The sequence below is a fragment of the Myotis brandtii genome, unplaced genomic scaffold (genome assembly GCF_000412655.1).
Source record: "Myotis brandtii unplaced genomic scaffold, ASM41265v1 scaffold1667, whole genome shotgun sequence".
NCBI lineage: Eukaryota > Metazoa > Chordata > Mammalia > Chiroptera > Vespertilionidae > Myotis > Myotis brandtii.
The window spans coordinates 75517-92500 of NW_005356121.1; the positions used below are offsets into that span (position 1 = coordinate 75517).

General features: G+C 39.3%; 1 protein-coding gene across 3 annotated transcripts; it reads left to right on the plus strand.

The window, feature by feature from the left end:
* The first annotated feature begins 1666 nt into the window (after positions 1-1666).
* C3AR1 (complement component 3a receptor 1) lies at positions 1667-15917 on the plus strand. 3 transcript variants are annotated; one of them, XM_005862751.2, is made up of 2 exons: positions 1667-1818; positions 13960-15917. In XM_005862751.2, exon 2 carries the CDS (start codon positions 13970-13972, stop codon positions 15404-15406), a length of 1437 nt encoding a protein of 478 aa, XP_005862813.1. In that variant the 5' UTR covers positions 1667-1818; positions 13960-13969; the 3' UTR covers positions 15407-15917. The 3 variants fall into 3 exon arrangements, with proteins under 3 accessions (XP_005862813.1, XP_005862814.1, XP_005862812.1); XM_005862752.2 differs by lacking the exon at positions 1667-1818 and adding an exon at positions 4870-4922; XM_005862750.2 differs by lacking the exon at positions 1667-1818 and adding an exon at positions 9070-9424.
* Positions 15918-16984: the final 1067 nt, after the last annotated feature.

Here is a 16984-nt window from a genome sequence, read left to right on the forward strand (position 1 = left end):
TTCTGTGTATTCTCCAATCCCTAAAGCACTCTCCTCCTGCCTGCCTCTGACTATGCTCCCCGTAAACACTCTAAATAGCTTGTCATCCTTTTTGCCTTTAGAGGTCCTATAGTTTTTTAAAACCTTATTTCTATGTATGTCCTCTTTAGAAGATACTTTTCGAAAGAGGACATACAGAAGGCCAAGAGACATATGAAAACATGCTCAAAGTCACTATTCATCCAAGAGATGCAACTCAAAATGACATTGAGGTACCATCTCCCACCTGTCAGGATGGCTATCATCAACAAATCAACAAATGACAAGTGCTGGAGAGGATGCGGAGAAAAAGGAACCCTCGTGCACTGCTGGTAGGAATGCAGACTGGTATAGCCAATGTGAAGAACAGTATGGAGTTTCCTCAGAAAACTAAAAATGGAACTCCCATTTGACCCAGTGATCCCAGTTCTAGGACTATATCCCAAGAAACTAGAAACACCAATCAGAAAGGCTGTATGCACCCCTATGTTCATAGCAGCACAATTTACAATAGCTAAGATTTGGAAACAGCCTAAGTGCCCATCAGCAGATGAGTGGATTAGAAAACTGTGGTACATCTAAACAATGAAATGCTATGCTGCTGCAAAAAGGAAGGAACTCATACCATTTGCAACAGCATGGATGGACCTGGAGAGCATTATGCTAAACGAAATAAGTCAGTCAGAGAAAGATAAATATCATATGATCTCACTCATCTGTGGATTATAATGAACAACATAAACTGATGAACAAAAACAGATCCAGAGATAGAGAAGCATCGATCAGACCGTCAAACCTCAGAGGGAAGGCAAGGGAGGGTGTGGGGAAGGGGGAGAGATCAACCAAAGGACTTGTATGCATGCATATAAGCATAACCAATGGACACAGACACTAGGAGGGTGAGGGCACAAGCGGGGGGTGGAGGGGCAATGGGGGGATAAGGATATATATGTAATGCCTTAATCAATAAAGAAAAAAATGAAAATCACAAGACACAGTAAGAGGAGATAAAAATATCAATGGAAAAAATCCTTGGGTAAGGATTAATAATAAATAAATAAATGGGGGGGGGGGGCCCGTATTTCTACCTTATCTTATTTCTACCTTAAGACTTTCCTAGCTTGTCCCAGGCTAAATATACTGTTGCCTATTTAAATATACTTGTGCTCTACTATTTTATTTCTACATTTATATTATTACAGCCTGAGTTGTATTACAATTTTTTGTGTGTATGGATGCATATTTCTACTAGATTGTGAATCTCAAGAAATAAGGACATAGTTTAATTTATCTGATTTAGGCGTGGCACATTTCTTTACACATGTTAAGCATTTAAAAGATGTTATTCGAGATTCATTACATGGTGTTGTGCAGGTCATTCCTCCCAACCATTCCCAACCTTCACCCTCACATACCATAGAGTCATTTTGGTGCATTTCTAAAACAAAACAAAAGCAAACATTTAGAAAGTGAGTAGCTTATGAACAGAGTATTCTCTACCTAACAATGCTGTGTCCTGCAGAAAATTTCTGAGAAGTGTGCTCTCCCACTTCTGTTTATTACTTTTCTTATCTGATAACATTTAGAAATGACTCATTTTGAAACACTTCCTGTAAAGTCAAATAGTCGTCAAAAAATGTGGAGGTTATCAACATAAAGGAAAAGAGAAAAGAAAGAGGAAGAGCTCAGCAAATTTCCTAAACATACTTCATGACTCTATTAAGTGTGAGGACGCGACAGACAGGAGGTGGAGGGCTCCAGATCCGTGCTAAAGCCTTCAGCTACTGTCTCAGCTTTCTGGTAAGAAACCCTCAACCTTCCTAATGCCGCGACCCTTTAATACAGTTCCTCATGTTGTGGTGACCCCCAACCATAAAATTATTTTCGTTGCTACTTCATAACTGTAATTTTGCTACTGTTATGAATCGTAAATATCTGATATGCAGGATGTATTTTCATTGTTACAAATTGAACATAATTAAAGCATAGTGATTAATCACAAAAACAATATGAGAACCGCTGCCCTAGACCCACTTGATGACTTGAGCCTAGTTTGTTTTGCTTATTATACATGATGATTGCAGGGTCATTATCTTCTATTTCCCTTTATTCCTTCCCAACTTATACATCATTTCTTTTTTCTACATGTGCACCTTTCTTCTTCTAAATATTCCACATTCTATATATCTTTGCTTTTAATATATTCATTCTGAACTAATAGTGAATTTTTATGTCATTTTCCCCCCTCTCTTAAATCAGCTATGATTCACCTTCTGACTTTTGATTTCCATTTTCTCCAAAAGTTTTGTTTTGCAAATCATTGATTGCCTAGTATATAGAGACACATTGTTATATACATATATGTGCATATATATTCTTATTCTATTTCTCTTATTTTTATTTATCCTTTTTCTTATTCCTTCTTGCTACTGACTCTTTTCCTATCATTAGTATTTGATTCTGGAATCTACTTTTCCTATCATAGTTGAATTTTAGTTTTAAATTTTACTTATCTTTTTAGTTACTGCAGTCAACTCAGTATTTAAAATAAAATAAATTCTCTATTTTTTTATTTAAAATTCTTTATTGTTGAAAGTATTACATATGTCTCCTTTTTCCCCCATTGACTTCTCCCCAGCCACTCCCACCCCCAGCACATGCCCTCCCCCGCTACTGTCTGTGTTCATCGGTTATGCATGCATACAAGTCCTTTGGTTGATCTCTTATTCCTCCCCCACCCTTTTCTGACTTCCCTCTGAGGTTTGACAGTCTGCTCATTGTTTCTATGTCTCTGGGTCTATTTTTGTTCATCAGTTTACTCTCTATTTATCTTAAATGTAGAGGTATTTTATAGTCAAAACACTTGAAGAATCATAAAAAGTCATCTTATTCTGAAAGACTTTAAAACTCTGATTTATATATACTTCATTTCAAGACAGATAATATGTGATATTTAAAAAAGCTCACACTGGATGACTCAATTGCTTTATATTGGAATTTTGCTTTTGTCAGTCTTTAATACTTCAGTTTGTGCAGCTCTCAGAACCTTTCCCTTTGCTAACAATACCAAAGGTGAAGGGGGGGCATGTATGAATAAAGTTACCCCACATATCAGAAGCCAACCAGCTGGCAGCTTAGTATATCCATTGCTGTAAGGAGGGGTGAAATTATCAGAACAATTCATATTGTAGTTACTAGAGACTGAAAAACAATAACTAGAACACCTAGTAAAAGTCCAACATTCGCCACAGGGAGCTACTATAGCAACCCTAAGAGAAAACAATCCTACACCCTTTTCCAGGACAGTGGGTCCCAAAGCATAAAGGTCCCTGTATGTGACTTTCTTCCCAAAATGAATAGAATGAGTATAATTCTGTATATTAGCAATAGGTGTTCCAAGTCCTACTAGGCAAGATGGAAAGGGCCATTCTACATAGGTCCCTCCTTGAGGTGTTCCCTGGGTTCAGTCACCCATTCTTCCCCTCTGGCGCCCTCTTCACTTTGGTGTGATGGATTCTGGGCTTTACCCCTGCCAGCTTCAGAGTAGTTGGAGTGGTGACAAACACGCCCCAGGGTCCTGTCCATGTTGATCGTCCATGTTTTGAGTAGAGCTCTGTCTCCTGCTAAGAAGGAACGTGGCGGGGGGGGGGGGGAATCCCTAGCACATGCCAAACCATTAATTACAGTCAGTGTTTGATTAAGATGCTGGGTAGAGTTTATATGTGATACCCAAGGCTGAGGAAACCTGAGGAGTGATTTGGGTCCTGAGGCAGTCACAGAGTGACCTATCTAGTTTTGCTGCTTTTCTGGGCCTGCAGCTGAAATACAACTGAGGCCTAGATGTTATCTTTAGGCAAGAAAATGTCAGGGGGTCTAACCTGCCTGACTAGTGATATGAAAGGTGAGGATTGGTTACCTTGGGAGCGAGGTTCTTGTTTTCCCAGTTTTGTCCCTTGCTAGGCATCTGGAGCTTTCTGCCCAGGTGAGTTTCTGCATCTGGCCCATCGTCCTTGCTCTGAGGGTCTAACATTCTGTGGGTCTGGCTAACATTTCCCCCCATAAAGATTTTTGGTCCCGAATTCTTTCAGAGAAAAGGGGGCATCAGGTCTCTTCTATAGACACTATCTGCTGGAAGGTGGAGATATTTTCCTTTAGAGCCAAAAATCCTTGCTCTCTGTCAGAGGGAAGATGAGGCCTGGGCATAAAAGGAGGTTGTGATGGTATATATGGGTGGTATCTCCTGAGTACAAGTAGGGCTTGTAACCTGGTGGAGACAAACTGTTTTATAAATTTTAGTATTATTGGGGAAAGCTAGAACAACAAGAATTATGACAAATGGTGTGGTGAAAGGAAAGAGACATTAGTTTGGAGGATTGTAGCCAAATATTTATGAAAACTAGGAAAAAATTCAGAATCTAGTTTAGTTTAGCTCACGGGTGAAAAATAAAACTTTGAAGATAATGAACTGAACTAGAGTCTAACATTGCGACTGTGTGTATGGAATCTATTGAAACACATTTCCCCCCCTAAAATCACCCTCATTTTTATTAAATAGCCAAATTAAGACCAATTTATTTACTGTACTTAGTTTAGTTTCAATATGGCCTGATTGTTTGCATGAACACAAGAATAGCAATTGATTATATAGGCTTTCAAAAACTTGCTTTGCTGGAATCTCAAGATTGAGCCTTAATTAGCCTCTAGGGCAAAGATGATGAGCTGCCTACTTGCCACCAAGTTTGCCTGCAATACCTGTAGAATGGGGTGAATCCCTCAAGTTTTTGAGGTTCCCAATGATGTCTTGAGGTTCCTTCCTTGCCATCTCTCAGGAAAGCAACCCTTGTTCCTTACCTGGAAAGACTGCCATGAACCACGGGATCAAATAAGGTACCAGGCCATTTCTTGTAAGTGACTTTTGATTGGCTTCCATCCGTTTTGAGAATGCTTTCTGGTGATGCCCAGAGTCTAAGCATGTCTCTCTCAGACATAACATTCCAGTCAAAGTCTTGGTTAATAAAACCATAATTGGTGTTATTGAATTCATGCAAAGAAACTTATTGCCATGACTTACTCATTAAGAATTACCAAATTCTGGAGGGATAAGATAGGGAGAAAAATATAAAAGCTTCCATATTGCTTATGAAGGTCTAATTTATCAAATTGTTCTAGGGAATGAAAACAAGCTTTCTTATATTTTAAAGAGATGACCTGACCTGCTTAGAAACCTATAATTTAGAGTAAGTCAGAATCCTTGTTATGAATCTTTCCAAAGACTTAACTAATGTATTGGTAAATGCATCAGAGCAAAATAATGATGGTCTGTAAATGACAAACTTGAGTGACATTGTTATAGACTTGACCATAAAACAATTGACAAAGAATCTTGCTTTTCTCTAGGATATCACATAAGACAATTTTTGGTAAATAATAATTATTATGAAATGACATAAAAAAACAATATAAAGTTTAGAGTTTAAATATATATATATATATCAAACAAGATGCAAGGTTTTAAAAGTATTGAGCACTGGAGACAATTTATAAATGCCCCAATGTGTGGATTGCAAACATCTGAAGTACTACTGCCAGATGCTTCCCATAGGGAAACATTACTCTAGGCTTGTCCAGTGTCACTGACAAGAAACCTGTTATTCCTGAAAATTTCCTTTTGAACTTGACTCTGAATCTTTGCAAGTTCCTTCCTAGAGGAGACTGAAATTTCTAGAATATTCATATTAACAAAAAGATATATGTATTATTATTTGGCAAAACTTCCCATGTAATTTTTCAAGCATATTAAATGGGCCTAATTAGTTTAAAAATTTAGGAGAGAGAATGAATCCTTAAGGTATTCCAGGGCCCATGGAATAGCTCAAAGTTGTTTCTCTGTTGAAAAAGTCTTTTGAAATTTAAACTTTGGGAAGGTTGTCATATATACTTAACCAACATATTATATTTTAAATCTTTTGTAAATCTAGGCAGAACAAAATGTTAACAAAAGAAACATTCAAACCTTAAAAAATTTTTGTGAGTTTATTTGAGTCAAACTATCATCAATTGCTGGGAAGCAGAATCTCAACACATTGAGATAATGCTCCAGAGAAAGGTGATTTTTCACCTATTTTTATAAATTACCATCAAAGGGGGAGATGTAAGTGGGTTACATGAAATTTGTTGGTATAGATTAGGGAGGTTGGAGAAAGTAAAGGGGGGATGGAACCTCTGGAATTGGATAAAAAGTTAAATGATAGACATGTGCTTCTTTTACATAGGTGGGCATAATTAACAGTCAACAATTAATAAGATAACAACAACAATAATACTGAGGGAATTGGTGATCTGTGCCCTGGCACCATTTGTTGTGCCCTTCTCGGTCAGAAAAAGGGAAGTTACAAGTTACCCTGACATTTCATAAGTTATGCTATCTTAGATGCAAAAAGACAACAAGCTCAGTAAAGATCGAAGTTGATCTTTGTCAGGGAAGATATTGGCCTAGGACATGAATACCCATTATAAACTGCTTTTTAATGAAAAGGTTTTAACTTCAGACCATCCTTTGTGGTTACTTTAGGTCTACGAATTTGCAAGGCCACCATGCAGGCCTTCCTTGAGTTAGTCAGGTTAGCATGTGGCTCCTTTTCGTCCACAAAAGCTATATAGCTTAATGGTAAGAATTTTAAAGGCTGTTAATTAAACTTAAACCAGTTTTGATATTAAATATTTTGTCTAGACCATAGGATTCTATTGAATTTATCTAAGTATTCAATTTCTGCAGGCCAATAAAACATTATACCCTAGTAGTGCCATCCAAACATTACACATAACATACAGACACATACATGAAGACCATAAAAACCAGCATTTCTTAGATTGACATTTATGAACACACTTGAAACACACTCACTTCAAGAAACACACCTTCAACAAAGCACTAGACATTACATCAACTGCTCCAAATTTACTTTATAGGATTCTATTGAATTTATGTAAGTATTCAATTTCTGTAGGCCAATAAAACATTATACCCTAGTAGTGCCATCCAAACATTACACATAACATACAAATACATGAAGACCATAAAAACCATCATTTCTTAGGTTGACATTTATGAACACATTTGAAACACACTCACTTCAAGAAACACACCTTCAACAAAGCACTAGACATTACATCAACTGCTCCAAATTTACTTTATAGAGTTTCTGTAACAAAAGCTATAATCAGGTGAACTTAAAACTTGTCTAGCAGTAATGTTTTGGAATTTCATGCTATTTTAGAATATCTAGATATTTATCATTTAACTCAGCAATGCTCCAAAGCTTTTAAGTTACAAAGACTTTGGAAAATTATGTACAGGCATATGAGGCTGGAGAAAAGGCAGGCGGGGAGAGGAGGGAGCAGGCCCCGCTGCGTGTTCCCAGGCCTCCAGCAGCTTGGATTTAAAACTGCCACATTTTGACTGACTGGTTTGGCTCAGTGGATAGAGCGTCGGCCTGCAGACGCAAGGGTCCCAGGTTTGATTCCGGTCAAGGGCATGTACCTTGGTTGCGGGCACATCCCCAGTAGGAGGTGTGCAGAGGCAGCTGATGGATGTTTCTAACTCTCTATCCCTCTCCCTTCCTCTCTGTAAAAAATCAATAAAATATATTTTTTTTAAAAAGAAAGTGAAAAGGCAAACAAAATTAAACATGCTTTTAAAAAAATTTTTAAAAAAATAAAACTGCCACATTTTTTCTTAGAGATAACATGCTAAATTGTGTGGTAATGAGTTCTGTTTCTGATAATAGCCTGACCGTCATGTGTTTGCAGTTTTGTAGTAAAGAAAGTTGCTCTTTGGGAAGGGAGGTGGCAAGAAGGCAAAATCAGGGGTTTCGTGTGGTTTTAGGGGGCTGGGAGTGGAGGCATAAACAGTAGGACAGGAGAAGCAGAGTTCAGGGTGGTGATGGAGCTCAAAGAAGCCCTGAACATAGGGAATCTCGGACCATTTGCCCAGGCAGTGGCAGTATAAATCCAATTGGAGAATGGTGGATACTTAAGAGTGGGCCAGATCTCCGGACGTGCAGTCATGGGCCCTAGCTGGTTCGGCTCAGTGGATAGAGCATCGGCCTGTGGACTGAAAGGTCCCAGGTTCAATTCCGGTCAAGGGCATATGCCTGGGTTGTGGGTTCGATCCCCAGTGTGGGGCATACAGGATCTCTCTCTGCCTCTCCCTTCCTCTCTGAAATCAATAAAAATATATTTTAAAAAATAAATTAGACAATGTGTGGCCATGCTGTATTGCAATAAAAAAAAGAGGCACTTGTGTCTAATTCTGTGACTAGCTTATTCTCTTTTTTTTAATTTTTTTTTATTGATTTCAGGGAGGAAGGGAGAGAGAGAGAGAGATAGAAACATCAATGATCAGAGAGAATCATTGATTGGTTGCCTCCTGCACGCAACCCAGGCATGTGCCCTTGACCAGAATCGAACCTGGGACCCTTCAGTCCGAAGGCCGACACTCTATCCACTGAGCCAAACTGGCACTTGTGTCTAATTCTGTCTCCTAAATGGAAGGCCTTAAGAGTCTGTAAAAGGCAGGCCAGAGGTGAGTGGCTTATTCTAATTCTCCTAAGTGGAGGGCCTTAAGAGTCTGTAAAAGGCAGGCCAGAGGTGAGTCCCTAGGAAGGGTTGAGGTTGAATTGCCCATGGTGTTACTGCCATACGGGCATTTGCAGGGAGAAAACAATGGCCAGTGTCCCAGCCTGGTTGCTGCCCCTTCCTTGTGCTGAAGCTTATTCCAGGAGGCATCCCTCGATGACTAGAAAAGACTCTGTTCGGGACTCAGTGACCCCCAGTGGCTAGGGATAAAGAGGGGTGCCCCCGCTATGCCAAAACTCACATGCTGAATCTCACAGTCCCCCAAATAAAATCCTACGGGGCGTTTTGGACAACGATTTGGGCGGTGTGTGGTTTTCATAGTGTGCCTCCATTGCTTGGACGTGTGCTTGCCACCGGCGAGCTGCCTAGAGCAATCTTGCCCATCCCAAGCCCAGTTTATCCTGTCACGGAATCTTCTAGTGGCAGCCACAGTAGAGGCTTTTAAAAGGCTGACCCATGCCCGCAAGTGGTGGCCCCATGGGGAGCCGAGAATCTTGGCCCCTAGTGCCCTCTTACCAAAAATGAAGTAACTCACCCATTAGTAGAAATCAGAAGGTCTGATGATCTGGCACTCCTGCCGCTGTTGGGGAGTCAGGAAGGCCTTGGTTGCTGTTAGACCCGGAGACTAAAAGTCTCTGAGGGTAGGGGTGGGGTGAGGGGAAGGGAAGGAAGAAAGCTTCCCTTCTGGATATCCCCCTACAAGCCACCAAAACGAAAGGTGAACATGGTGGATGGTGGATGCAGGCAGGCTAAACAACCATCTCAGTCGGTGAGTAAAGGAAAATGAATGTATTTAAGGGAAGGGGGTGGGGGTTAGGATATCCCAAGGCAAGGGCTGCACAGCACCCAGCCATGGGGACATTGGGTCAATGAGAGCAGCACCCAGGAGCTGGACTTTCATCCTTATAGGCAGTCACTGGTGGGTCTAGGGCAGTGATGGCGAACCTATGACACGCGTGTCAGAGGTGACACACGAACTCATTTTTTTGGTTGGTTTTTCTTTGTTAAATGGCATTTAAATATATAAAATAAATATCAAAAATATAAATCTTTGTTCTACTATGGTTGCGAATATTAAAAAATTTCTATATGTGACACAGCACCAGAGTTAAGTTAGGGTTTTTCAAAATGCTGACACGCCGAGCTCAAAAGGTTCACCATCACTGGTCTAGGGGCTGAGCTGGTGGGCTTGGAATGCAGATGGAATGCTCGAGTGTGATCAAGTGCCTTTAGGACAGTTTCCAATTACTTGTGTGGTCTGATCTGACACCTGGTGCCCTGCAAGTTTTTCCTGGTGTTTTGTTCTCCTGTGGCGGGACTCGCAAATGGCCCTCAAGGATTGTGTTGCCCTACAGGCCCAACACTAAATGTCAAAAGAGGGAGAGAGAGAGAGAATCAGCCTGACAGCTATTGGACCTAGGATTTGGGAACCCTCCTATTTGCATGTGTAAAAGTCAACTCATTTGCTGAGTATCAGTGTCAAAAAAACTGCAAAATAAAAATAGAGACAATGAGAGATGATTGCTAAGTTTATTTTCAGTCCTAGCATTCTCTGACTCTCTCCTTCTCTTGGTGTTTTATGGATCTATGCATGAATGTGTGTGTTGGGGTAGGACGTGGTATCAGGGTCACTGTCATGCACAAAAAGAAAAGAAGAGACCCTAACAGGACTTGAATATTTGAATAGATAAGGCTGAGGGAAAGGGAATGAGGATAACTTTTTTTAAAGTATTTTGTTGACTCAGTTACTTTAACTTCTGCTAAATATTTATGATTCTATGACAACATTGGGTTAACTCAGCAGAACTACTTCCAAGTGACAAAATATATTGGGCCTTTATAAAGGGAAACATAAAATGCTGTTACAGCTACTAAACTGGGAACTGGAAAACAAAGAGGAAGTTAGAAGAGACGGCATCCTTACTGGAGTAAATGAATAAGAATTTTAAACTTAGTTTAAAAAGATTAAAAAGTACCCCCCCCCCAAATGAACATCAATCCATTCAAGTTATATTTAATCTTTCTGTCATATAAGGCATTGTGCTAAATTCTGTGGAACAAGCTTTTAGGAGCAAGACTCATTTTTACCGTCATGAAATTTAAGGCCAGTATGATAAATAGGACAGCCACTATAATAATTTCAATATGAGATAAAATGTGTCATTGCACAGAGACTATGCAAAGAGGTTCAAATCTCTCTCTCTCTCTCTCTCTCTCTCTCTCTCATACACACACACACACACACACACACACACACACACACACAAATTAAGAGGCTGAAGAATTAATTTCTGATTGGGATTATTAGAGGACGTTTCAAGGAAAATATAATATTTGAACTGATCTTGAAGAATAACTAGGATTTTAACAGGTATAAATTAAAGATGGAGGAAAGAGGAGGTTAAGGTAAAGAACATAATTTCAGATAGAAGTAAACTTCATTAACTAAGGTACAGAAAATAGCATTAATTTGGAATAGTGAGCTGTTCAAGAAAACTATAAAGTATGGTACATTCAGAATTAGGGGAGGGCAATGTCACAGAGGCCAAAAGAAGAGAGTGTCAAGGAGTTAATGTATCAAATGATACATATTATATTAGAGGATGGAGACAGGGAAAAAGATGCTTGGATTTGTTATTTAGAGGTAATTTTAATGAAGTGATAGGAGCAGAAGGCAAAGTACACAGGGTTGAGAAATGAGTGGTCAGAACAACAGACCACAAAACAAGCCAGTATCTTTGAAAAAGAGAAACTAGGCTAAATTAAGACACTTAAGAAACGTAACATTCTGAGGCAAGTGTGATCCTAAGTTTGATATAATTGTGGGCAGATCAGCTATAAAAGATATTTTGGGGACAGTTGGAAGAATTGAATCAAGATTGAGTATTCCTTAAGGTACAATCATACTGTATAATGTGGAGACTGATAACTGAAAAAAAGAAAGCAGTTTATAAAACAATATGCATTTACACCCACATTCATAGCACTGTTATTCACAATAGCTAAAAGGTTGAAGCAACTCAAATATCCATTGACCAATGAAAGAATAAACAAAATGTGACCAATACATACAATGAAATAGTATTCAACTTTAATAATGAAGGAAATTCCAACACAGGCTATAACTTGGATGAATCTTAAGGATATTGTGCTAAGTGAAATAAGCCAGTCACAACAAAGATGAATGCTGTATGATTCCACCTATACTGTAGTCAACTGCATAGAAACAAAATAGAATGGTGGTTACCATAGGCTGGGGGAGAGGGAAGTAGGGAGTTGTCAAATAGTATAGAGTTTTAGTTTTGCAATGTGAGAAAGTCCTGGATTTTGCACAATAATGTGAATATACTTAACACTACTGAACTATATGCTTAAAAATGGTTAAGATGGTAAATTTTTGTTACATGTATTTTACTGCAATTAAAAATGCTCACGAACCAATATGTACATTTGATCTATTTTGTTAAATTGTGCATAACAAAAAATATAAATACATATATACAAGTGTGAATGTAAACACATACACACACATATATGTATATAAAAGATCCAGAAGGTATTAAGGTGCTAAAGTAATAATCAATGACTGGTAGAATATGGGATTTTTATTTTCTTATTCTTTTTTTAAATATATTTTTATTGATTTCAGAGAGGAAAAGAGAGAGGGAGAGAAATAGAAACATCAATGATGAGAAAGAATCACTGATTGGCTGCCTCCTGCACAGCCCCATGCTGGGGACCAAGCCCACAACCCAGGCAGTGCCCTGACGAATCGAACCATGACCTCCTGGTTCATAGGTCAACACTCAACGACTGAGCCACCCTTGCCGGGCTATTTTCTTATTCTTTTTTTTTTTAAATATATTTTTATTGATTTTTTACAGAGAGGAAGGGAGAGGGATAGAGAGTTAGAAACATTGACGAGTAAGAAACATAGATCAGCCGCCTCCTGCACGCCCCCCACTGGGGATGTGCCCACAGCCAAGGTACATGCCCTTGACTGGAATCGAACCCGGGACCCTTGAGTCCGCAGTCCGATGCTCTATCCACTGAGCCAAACCGGTTAGGGCTTCTTATTCTTATTTGTCTATATTTTTATGCATATTTTCTGCTTCTGTTAATATAAAGTTATTGTTTCTGTTATATTCAATACAAAACAAAAGACAAGAAAGAAATAATGGGTGGTGAGAAAAATCAATACCAAGGGTGTAAACAACTCTTGAGAAACTGAAAAGCAAAAGGAAAAGTTGATGTTGTATCTAAAAGATATAATTGAGTCTAGGACCTTTTTCTCTGGTGGTGAGTCCTTTGAAAATCTGGTAGGGAACAGATGGACCTCTGCCCTCAAGGAAATGAAAATATTAAAGTTAAAATTTTCCCTATCATTTGAGGTAAAAATGGGGCTTCTAAAAGCCCTTTCATGGATTTAAAGTTGGGAACCCCTAATATAAAAGTCATTGTTTGCCCTAGCTGGTTTGGCTTGGTGGATAGAGTGGCGGCCTGCAGACTGAAGGGTCCCAGGTTCGATTCCAGTCAAGGACACATGTCTGGGTTGCGGGCTCGATCCCCAGTGTGGGGCGTGCAGGAGGCAGCCAATCAATGATTCTCTCTCAACATTGATGTTTCTATCGCTCTCTCCCTTTCCCTTCCTCTCTGAAATCAATAAAAATATATTTTTTAAAAAATTAAAAGTTACTGTTTGTCCATTAGACTCATTTGTTTGTTTTTAATAGGGAATATTAAGTAAGGAAAGTAATCAGTGGAGAATGAGAGATTAAAAGTCCAAAAAAAGGGAGAAATTTACATTGATATAAACTTTCAAATTAGGTTATTTTGATACACACTTAAATAGATACAGTAGATTTTAAATGGTCTATCCGAGCCTGACTAGCATGGTTCAGTGGTTGAGTGTCCACCTATGAACCAGGAAGTCACGGTTTGATTCCTGGTTGGGGCACAGGCCTGGGTTGCAGGCTCGATCTCCAGTGTGGGGCATGCAGGAGGCAACCAATCAATGATTCTCTCTCATCATTGATGTTTCTATCTTTCTGGCCCTCTTCCTTCCTCTCTAAAATAAAATATATGATATATATAATATATGTATATATAATTTTTTTAAATAAGTAAGTAAATAGTCTATCAGAGAAAGTTTTGTGTTATTCAATGTGAAATCAAGGAATACAAACTAAAACAGTATAAGGGCCTGTACAGTTCTACATCATTATGTGGGAAGGTTAGATTTCCAAGATACCCATTTTTAAAAAGATAATGTTACTTTAAATATGTTTGTTTCTCTTTTTGCAGAAATTTAGCAATGGCGTATTTCCCGGATGAGACCAATTCAACTGACATACACTCCCAGCCTTTGTATGAACCCCCAATAATTCTGTCCATGGTCATTCTCAGCCTCACTTTCTTATTGGGATTGCCAGGCAACGGGCTGGTGCTGTGGGTGGCTGGCCTAAAGATGAAGTGGACCGTGAACACTGTTTGGTTTCTCCATCTCACACTGGCAGACTTTCTCTGCTGCCTCTCCTTACCCTTCTCCTTGGTTCACTTGGCTCTCAAAGGACACTGGCCTTATGGTTGGCTCCTATGCAAGCTCATTCCTTCCATCATCATCCTCAACATGTTTGCCAGTGTCTTCCTACTGACTGCCATTAGCCTGGACCGCTGCCTTTTGGTACTCAAGCCCATCTGGTGCCAGAATCACCGCAATGTAAGGACAGCCTTCATTATCTGCGGATGTATCTGGGTGGTGGCTTTTGCAATGTGTATACCTGTGTTCATGTACCGGGAAATGTTCACCATAGACAACCATACTATGTGTGGCTACAATTTTGGTACGAGTGGCTCATTAGATTATTCATACTACACTTATGATCAACCGGAAAATGCATCTCTTGACAACCCCATCGTTCAGTTGCCTGGAGAATTGGTTGACAGGTCAGATGCTTTCTCTTCACAAAGAAATGATCATCCTTGGACAAGTACCACGCTCCTCCATGCTGAAACATTTCAAAGACCTCCTGGAGATTCAGTTCCTGTGGATTCAACTAGATTATCTAATCAACATCCATATTATAATTTAATTAAACCTGATGATGAGGCTTCCCCAACAATCCCCATTGGCCTTCCCATTGAAGATCACAGAATTAACTCACCGGATGACTCTGATGCTTTCCTCTCTACCGATTTAGAGCTTTTCTCTAGTACCTCTAGTAATGCCCTATACACAATTGAGCCATCACAAGATTTCCAGGACTATACTGAAGGTTACATTGAATATTACAATAAAGTTGCAACACCCCAGGTGATAATAACCATCACTAGGTTAGTGATTGGTTTCCTGCTGCCCTGTATTGTCATGGTGACCTGTTATAGTCTCATTATCTTCCAAATGTGGGGTCGCTCTATCAAGGCTCAGAGCAAAACCTTCCAGGTGGCCATAGTGGTGGTGGTTGTCTTCATTGTCTGCTGGGCCCCATACCACATTTTTGGAGTCCTCTTTTTGTTTATTGGCTCAGAGGAAGCTCTGCTATCCTGGGACAATGTGTCCATTGCCCTAGCATCTGCGAATAGTTGCTTCAATCCCTTCCTCTATGCCCTTATGGGGAAAAATTTTAGGAAGAAAGCAAGGCAGTCTGTGCAGGGCATTCTGGAGGCAGCTTTCAGTGAGGGGCACACACATTCTACCAGTTGTACCCAAAGCAAAGGCTTTTATGGAAGAAACAGCAGTACAGCTGTGTGAGAATCTGGAGCATTTGACCCAAGCACTTGACTCAAGCAGAGCTTCTTAGATATTCACCAAGTGTGACATGTTTCTAAAAGAGCAAGGGACATGGTGAACAGGGATTTCGGAAAACACCAAAGACTCAATCTTGAGGCCTTCAAAGTGTGGTCCCAGACTAGTGACATCAGCATCACCTGGAAACTCTCTGGTCCAACCTGACTTGAAAACAAGTTCTCTTGTTTCTGATGAAAGCTATGTCTGCGAGACAATGCACAAATTAATCTACTTCTATCCCAAACTAAGCCACCTGAGATAAATGAGAATCTAGTCTGTTGTAAAATGTTTCTTTCCATCCTTAAATTTTTTATTTAGTATATCGAAATTCCCTTCCAGGTTCATTTTAAAACCAATTATCCTAGCTCTGAGTGAAAGGTGATCATTTATTCTATGGCTTTATTGTTATACTGTTGGTGGTGGTGGTGGTGGGGATGGTTTTAAATAAAGAGAAGGTGCAGGTGGGGGTGGTAGTAAAGGGTAAAGGGGCCACATATGGTGACAGAAGATGATTTGACTTTGGTTGGTGGGCATACAATGCAATATACAAATCATGTATCATAGAAATGTACACTTGAAACCTATATGACTGTATTAACCAATGTCACCCCAATACATTTAGTGAAATAAAAAAATTTTTTTTAAAGAAATAGTCTATGACCCTAGCCGGTTTGGCTCAGTGGATAGAGCCTCGGCCTGCAGACTGAAGGGTCCCGGGTTCGATTCTTGTCAGGGGCACATGCCTGGGTTATAAGCTTGATCCCCAGTGGGGGGGTATGCAGGAGGCAGCCTATCAATGATTCTCTCTCATCATTGATGTTTCTATCTCTCTCCCCCTTTCCCTTCCTCTCTGAAATCAATAAATATATATTTTTTTAAAAAGAAGAAGAAATAGTCTATGAAAACAAGGATGTATGAGTCTGAAGCAAGTACAATGCCAGACACTTCCTATTTGGAATACTCATGGATACAGGACACAATTCCAAGTTTCCTTTATTGCAACTAAATAAGATCTCTTGTGTAAACACAGACTACTAAGGCATCTAACAACTTACTCGTGATCTGTAATGTAAGCTGCCCTTTGAGGAGTTCTCTTATCTGTTTTTTCTATTTGCCTATTGGTAGAGCCATCTGCCTTCCACTCTTTGTGTTAAATGCCTTAACTCCCTTATTTCTCTTCTGCTCCTAAGTCTTCTTTCATATTAGAATTTGTACCTTTACTAACCTCTAATGTCAAGTTTAAAATCACTGAAAAACAACTGAGTACCCTCCAAGAAAACCATCAAACTTATTAAAACATGACTACAGGTATCAATCATGTTATAATTACCAGATGTATACATCTTTAGGTTTCTAAATTAAACTTTATCAAAGTAATACATACACATAGTTTAAAGCCATTCAAGGTTTATAATGAAATATGACAAGTTTCCTGCCACACTCTGCCCTCCCACTCCCATTTCTGAAATAACCGTTGCACAATTTTAGATGTTCCTTCTGATATTTGCCATGATGTTTCTAAGTCATGAACTTATGCTGATC

Bases quoted from the DNA above. Each gene is read 5' to 3' on its own strand.
- C3AR1 (XM_005862750.2), top strand. From the start codon at position 9,387: ATGGTGGATGCAGGCAGGCTAAACAACCATCTCAGTCG. The intron at 9,425-13,959 runs GTGAGTAAAGGA...CTCTTTTTGCAG, and splicing joins CTAAACAACCATCTCAGTCG to AAATTTAGCAATGGCGTATT.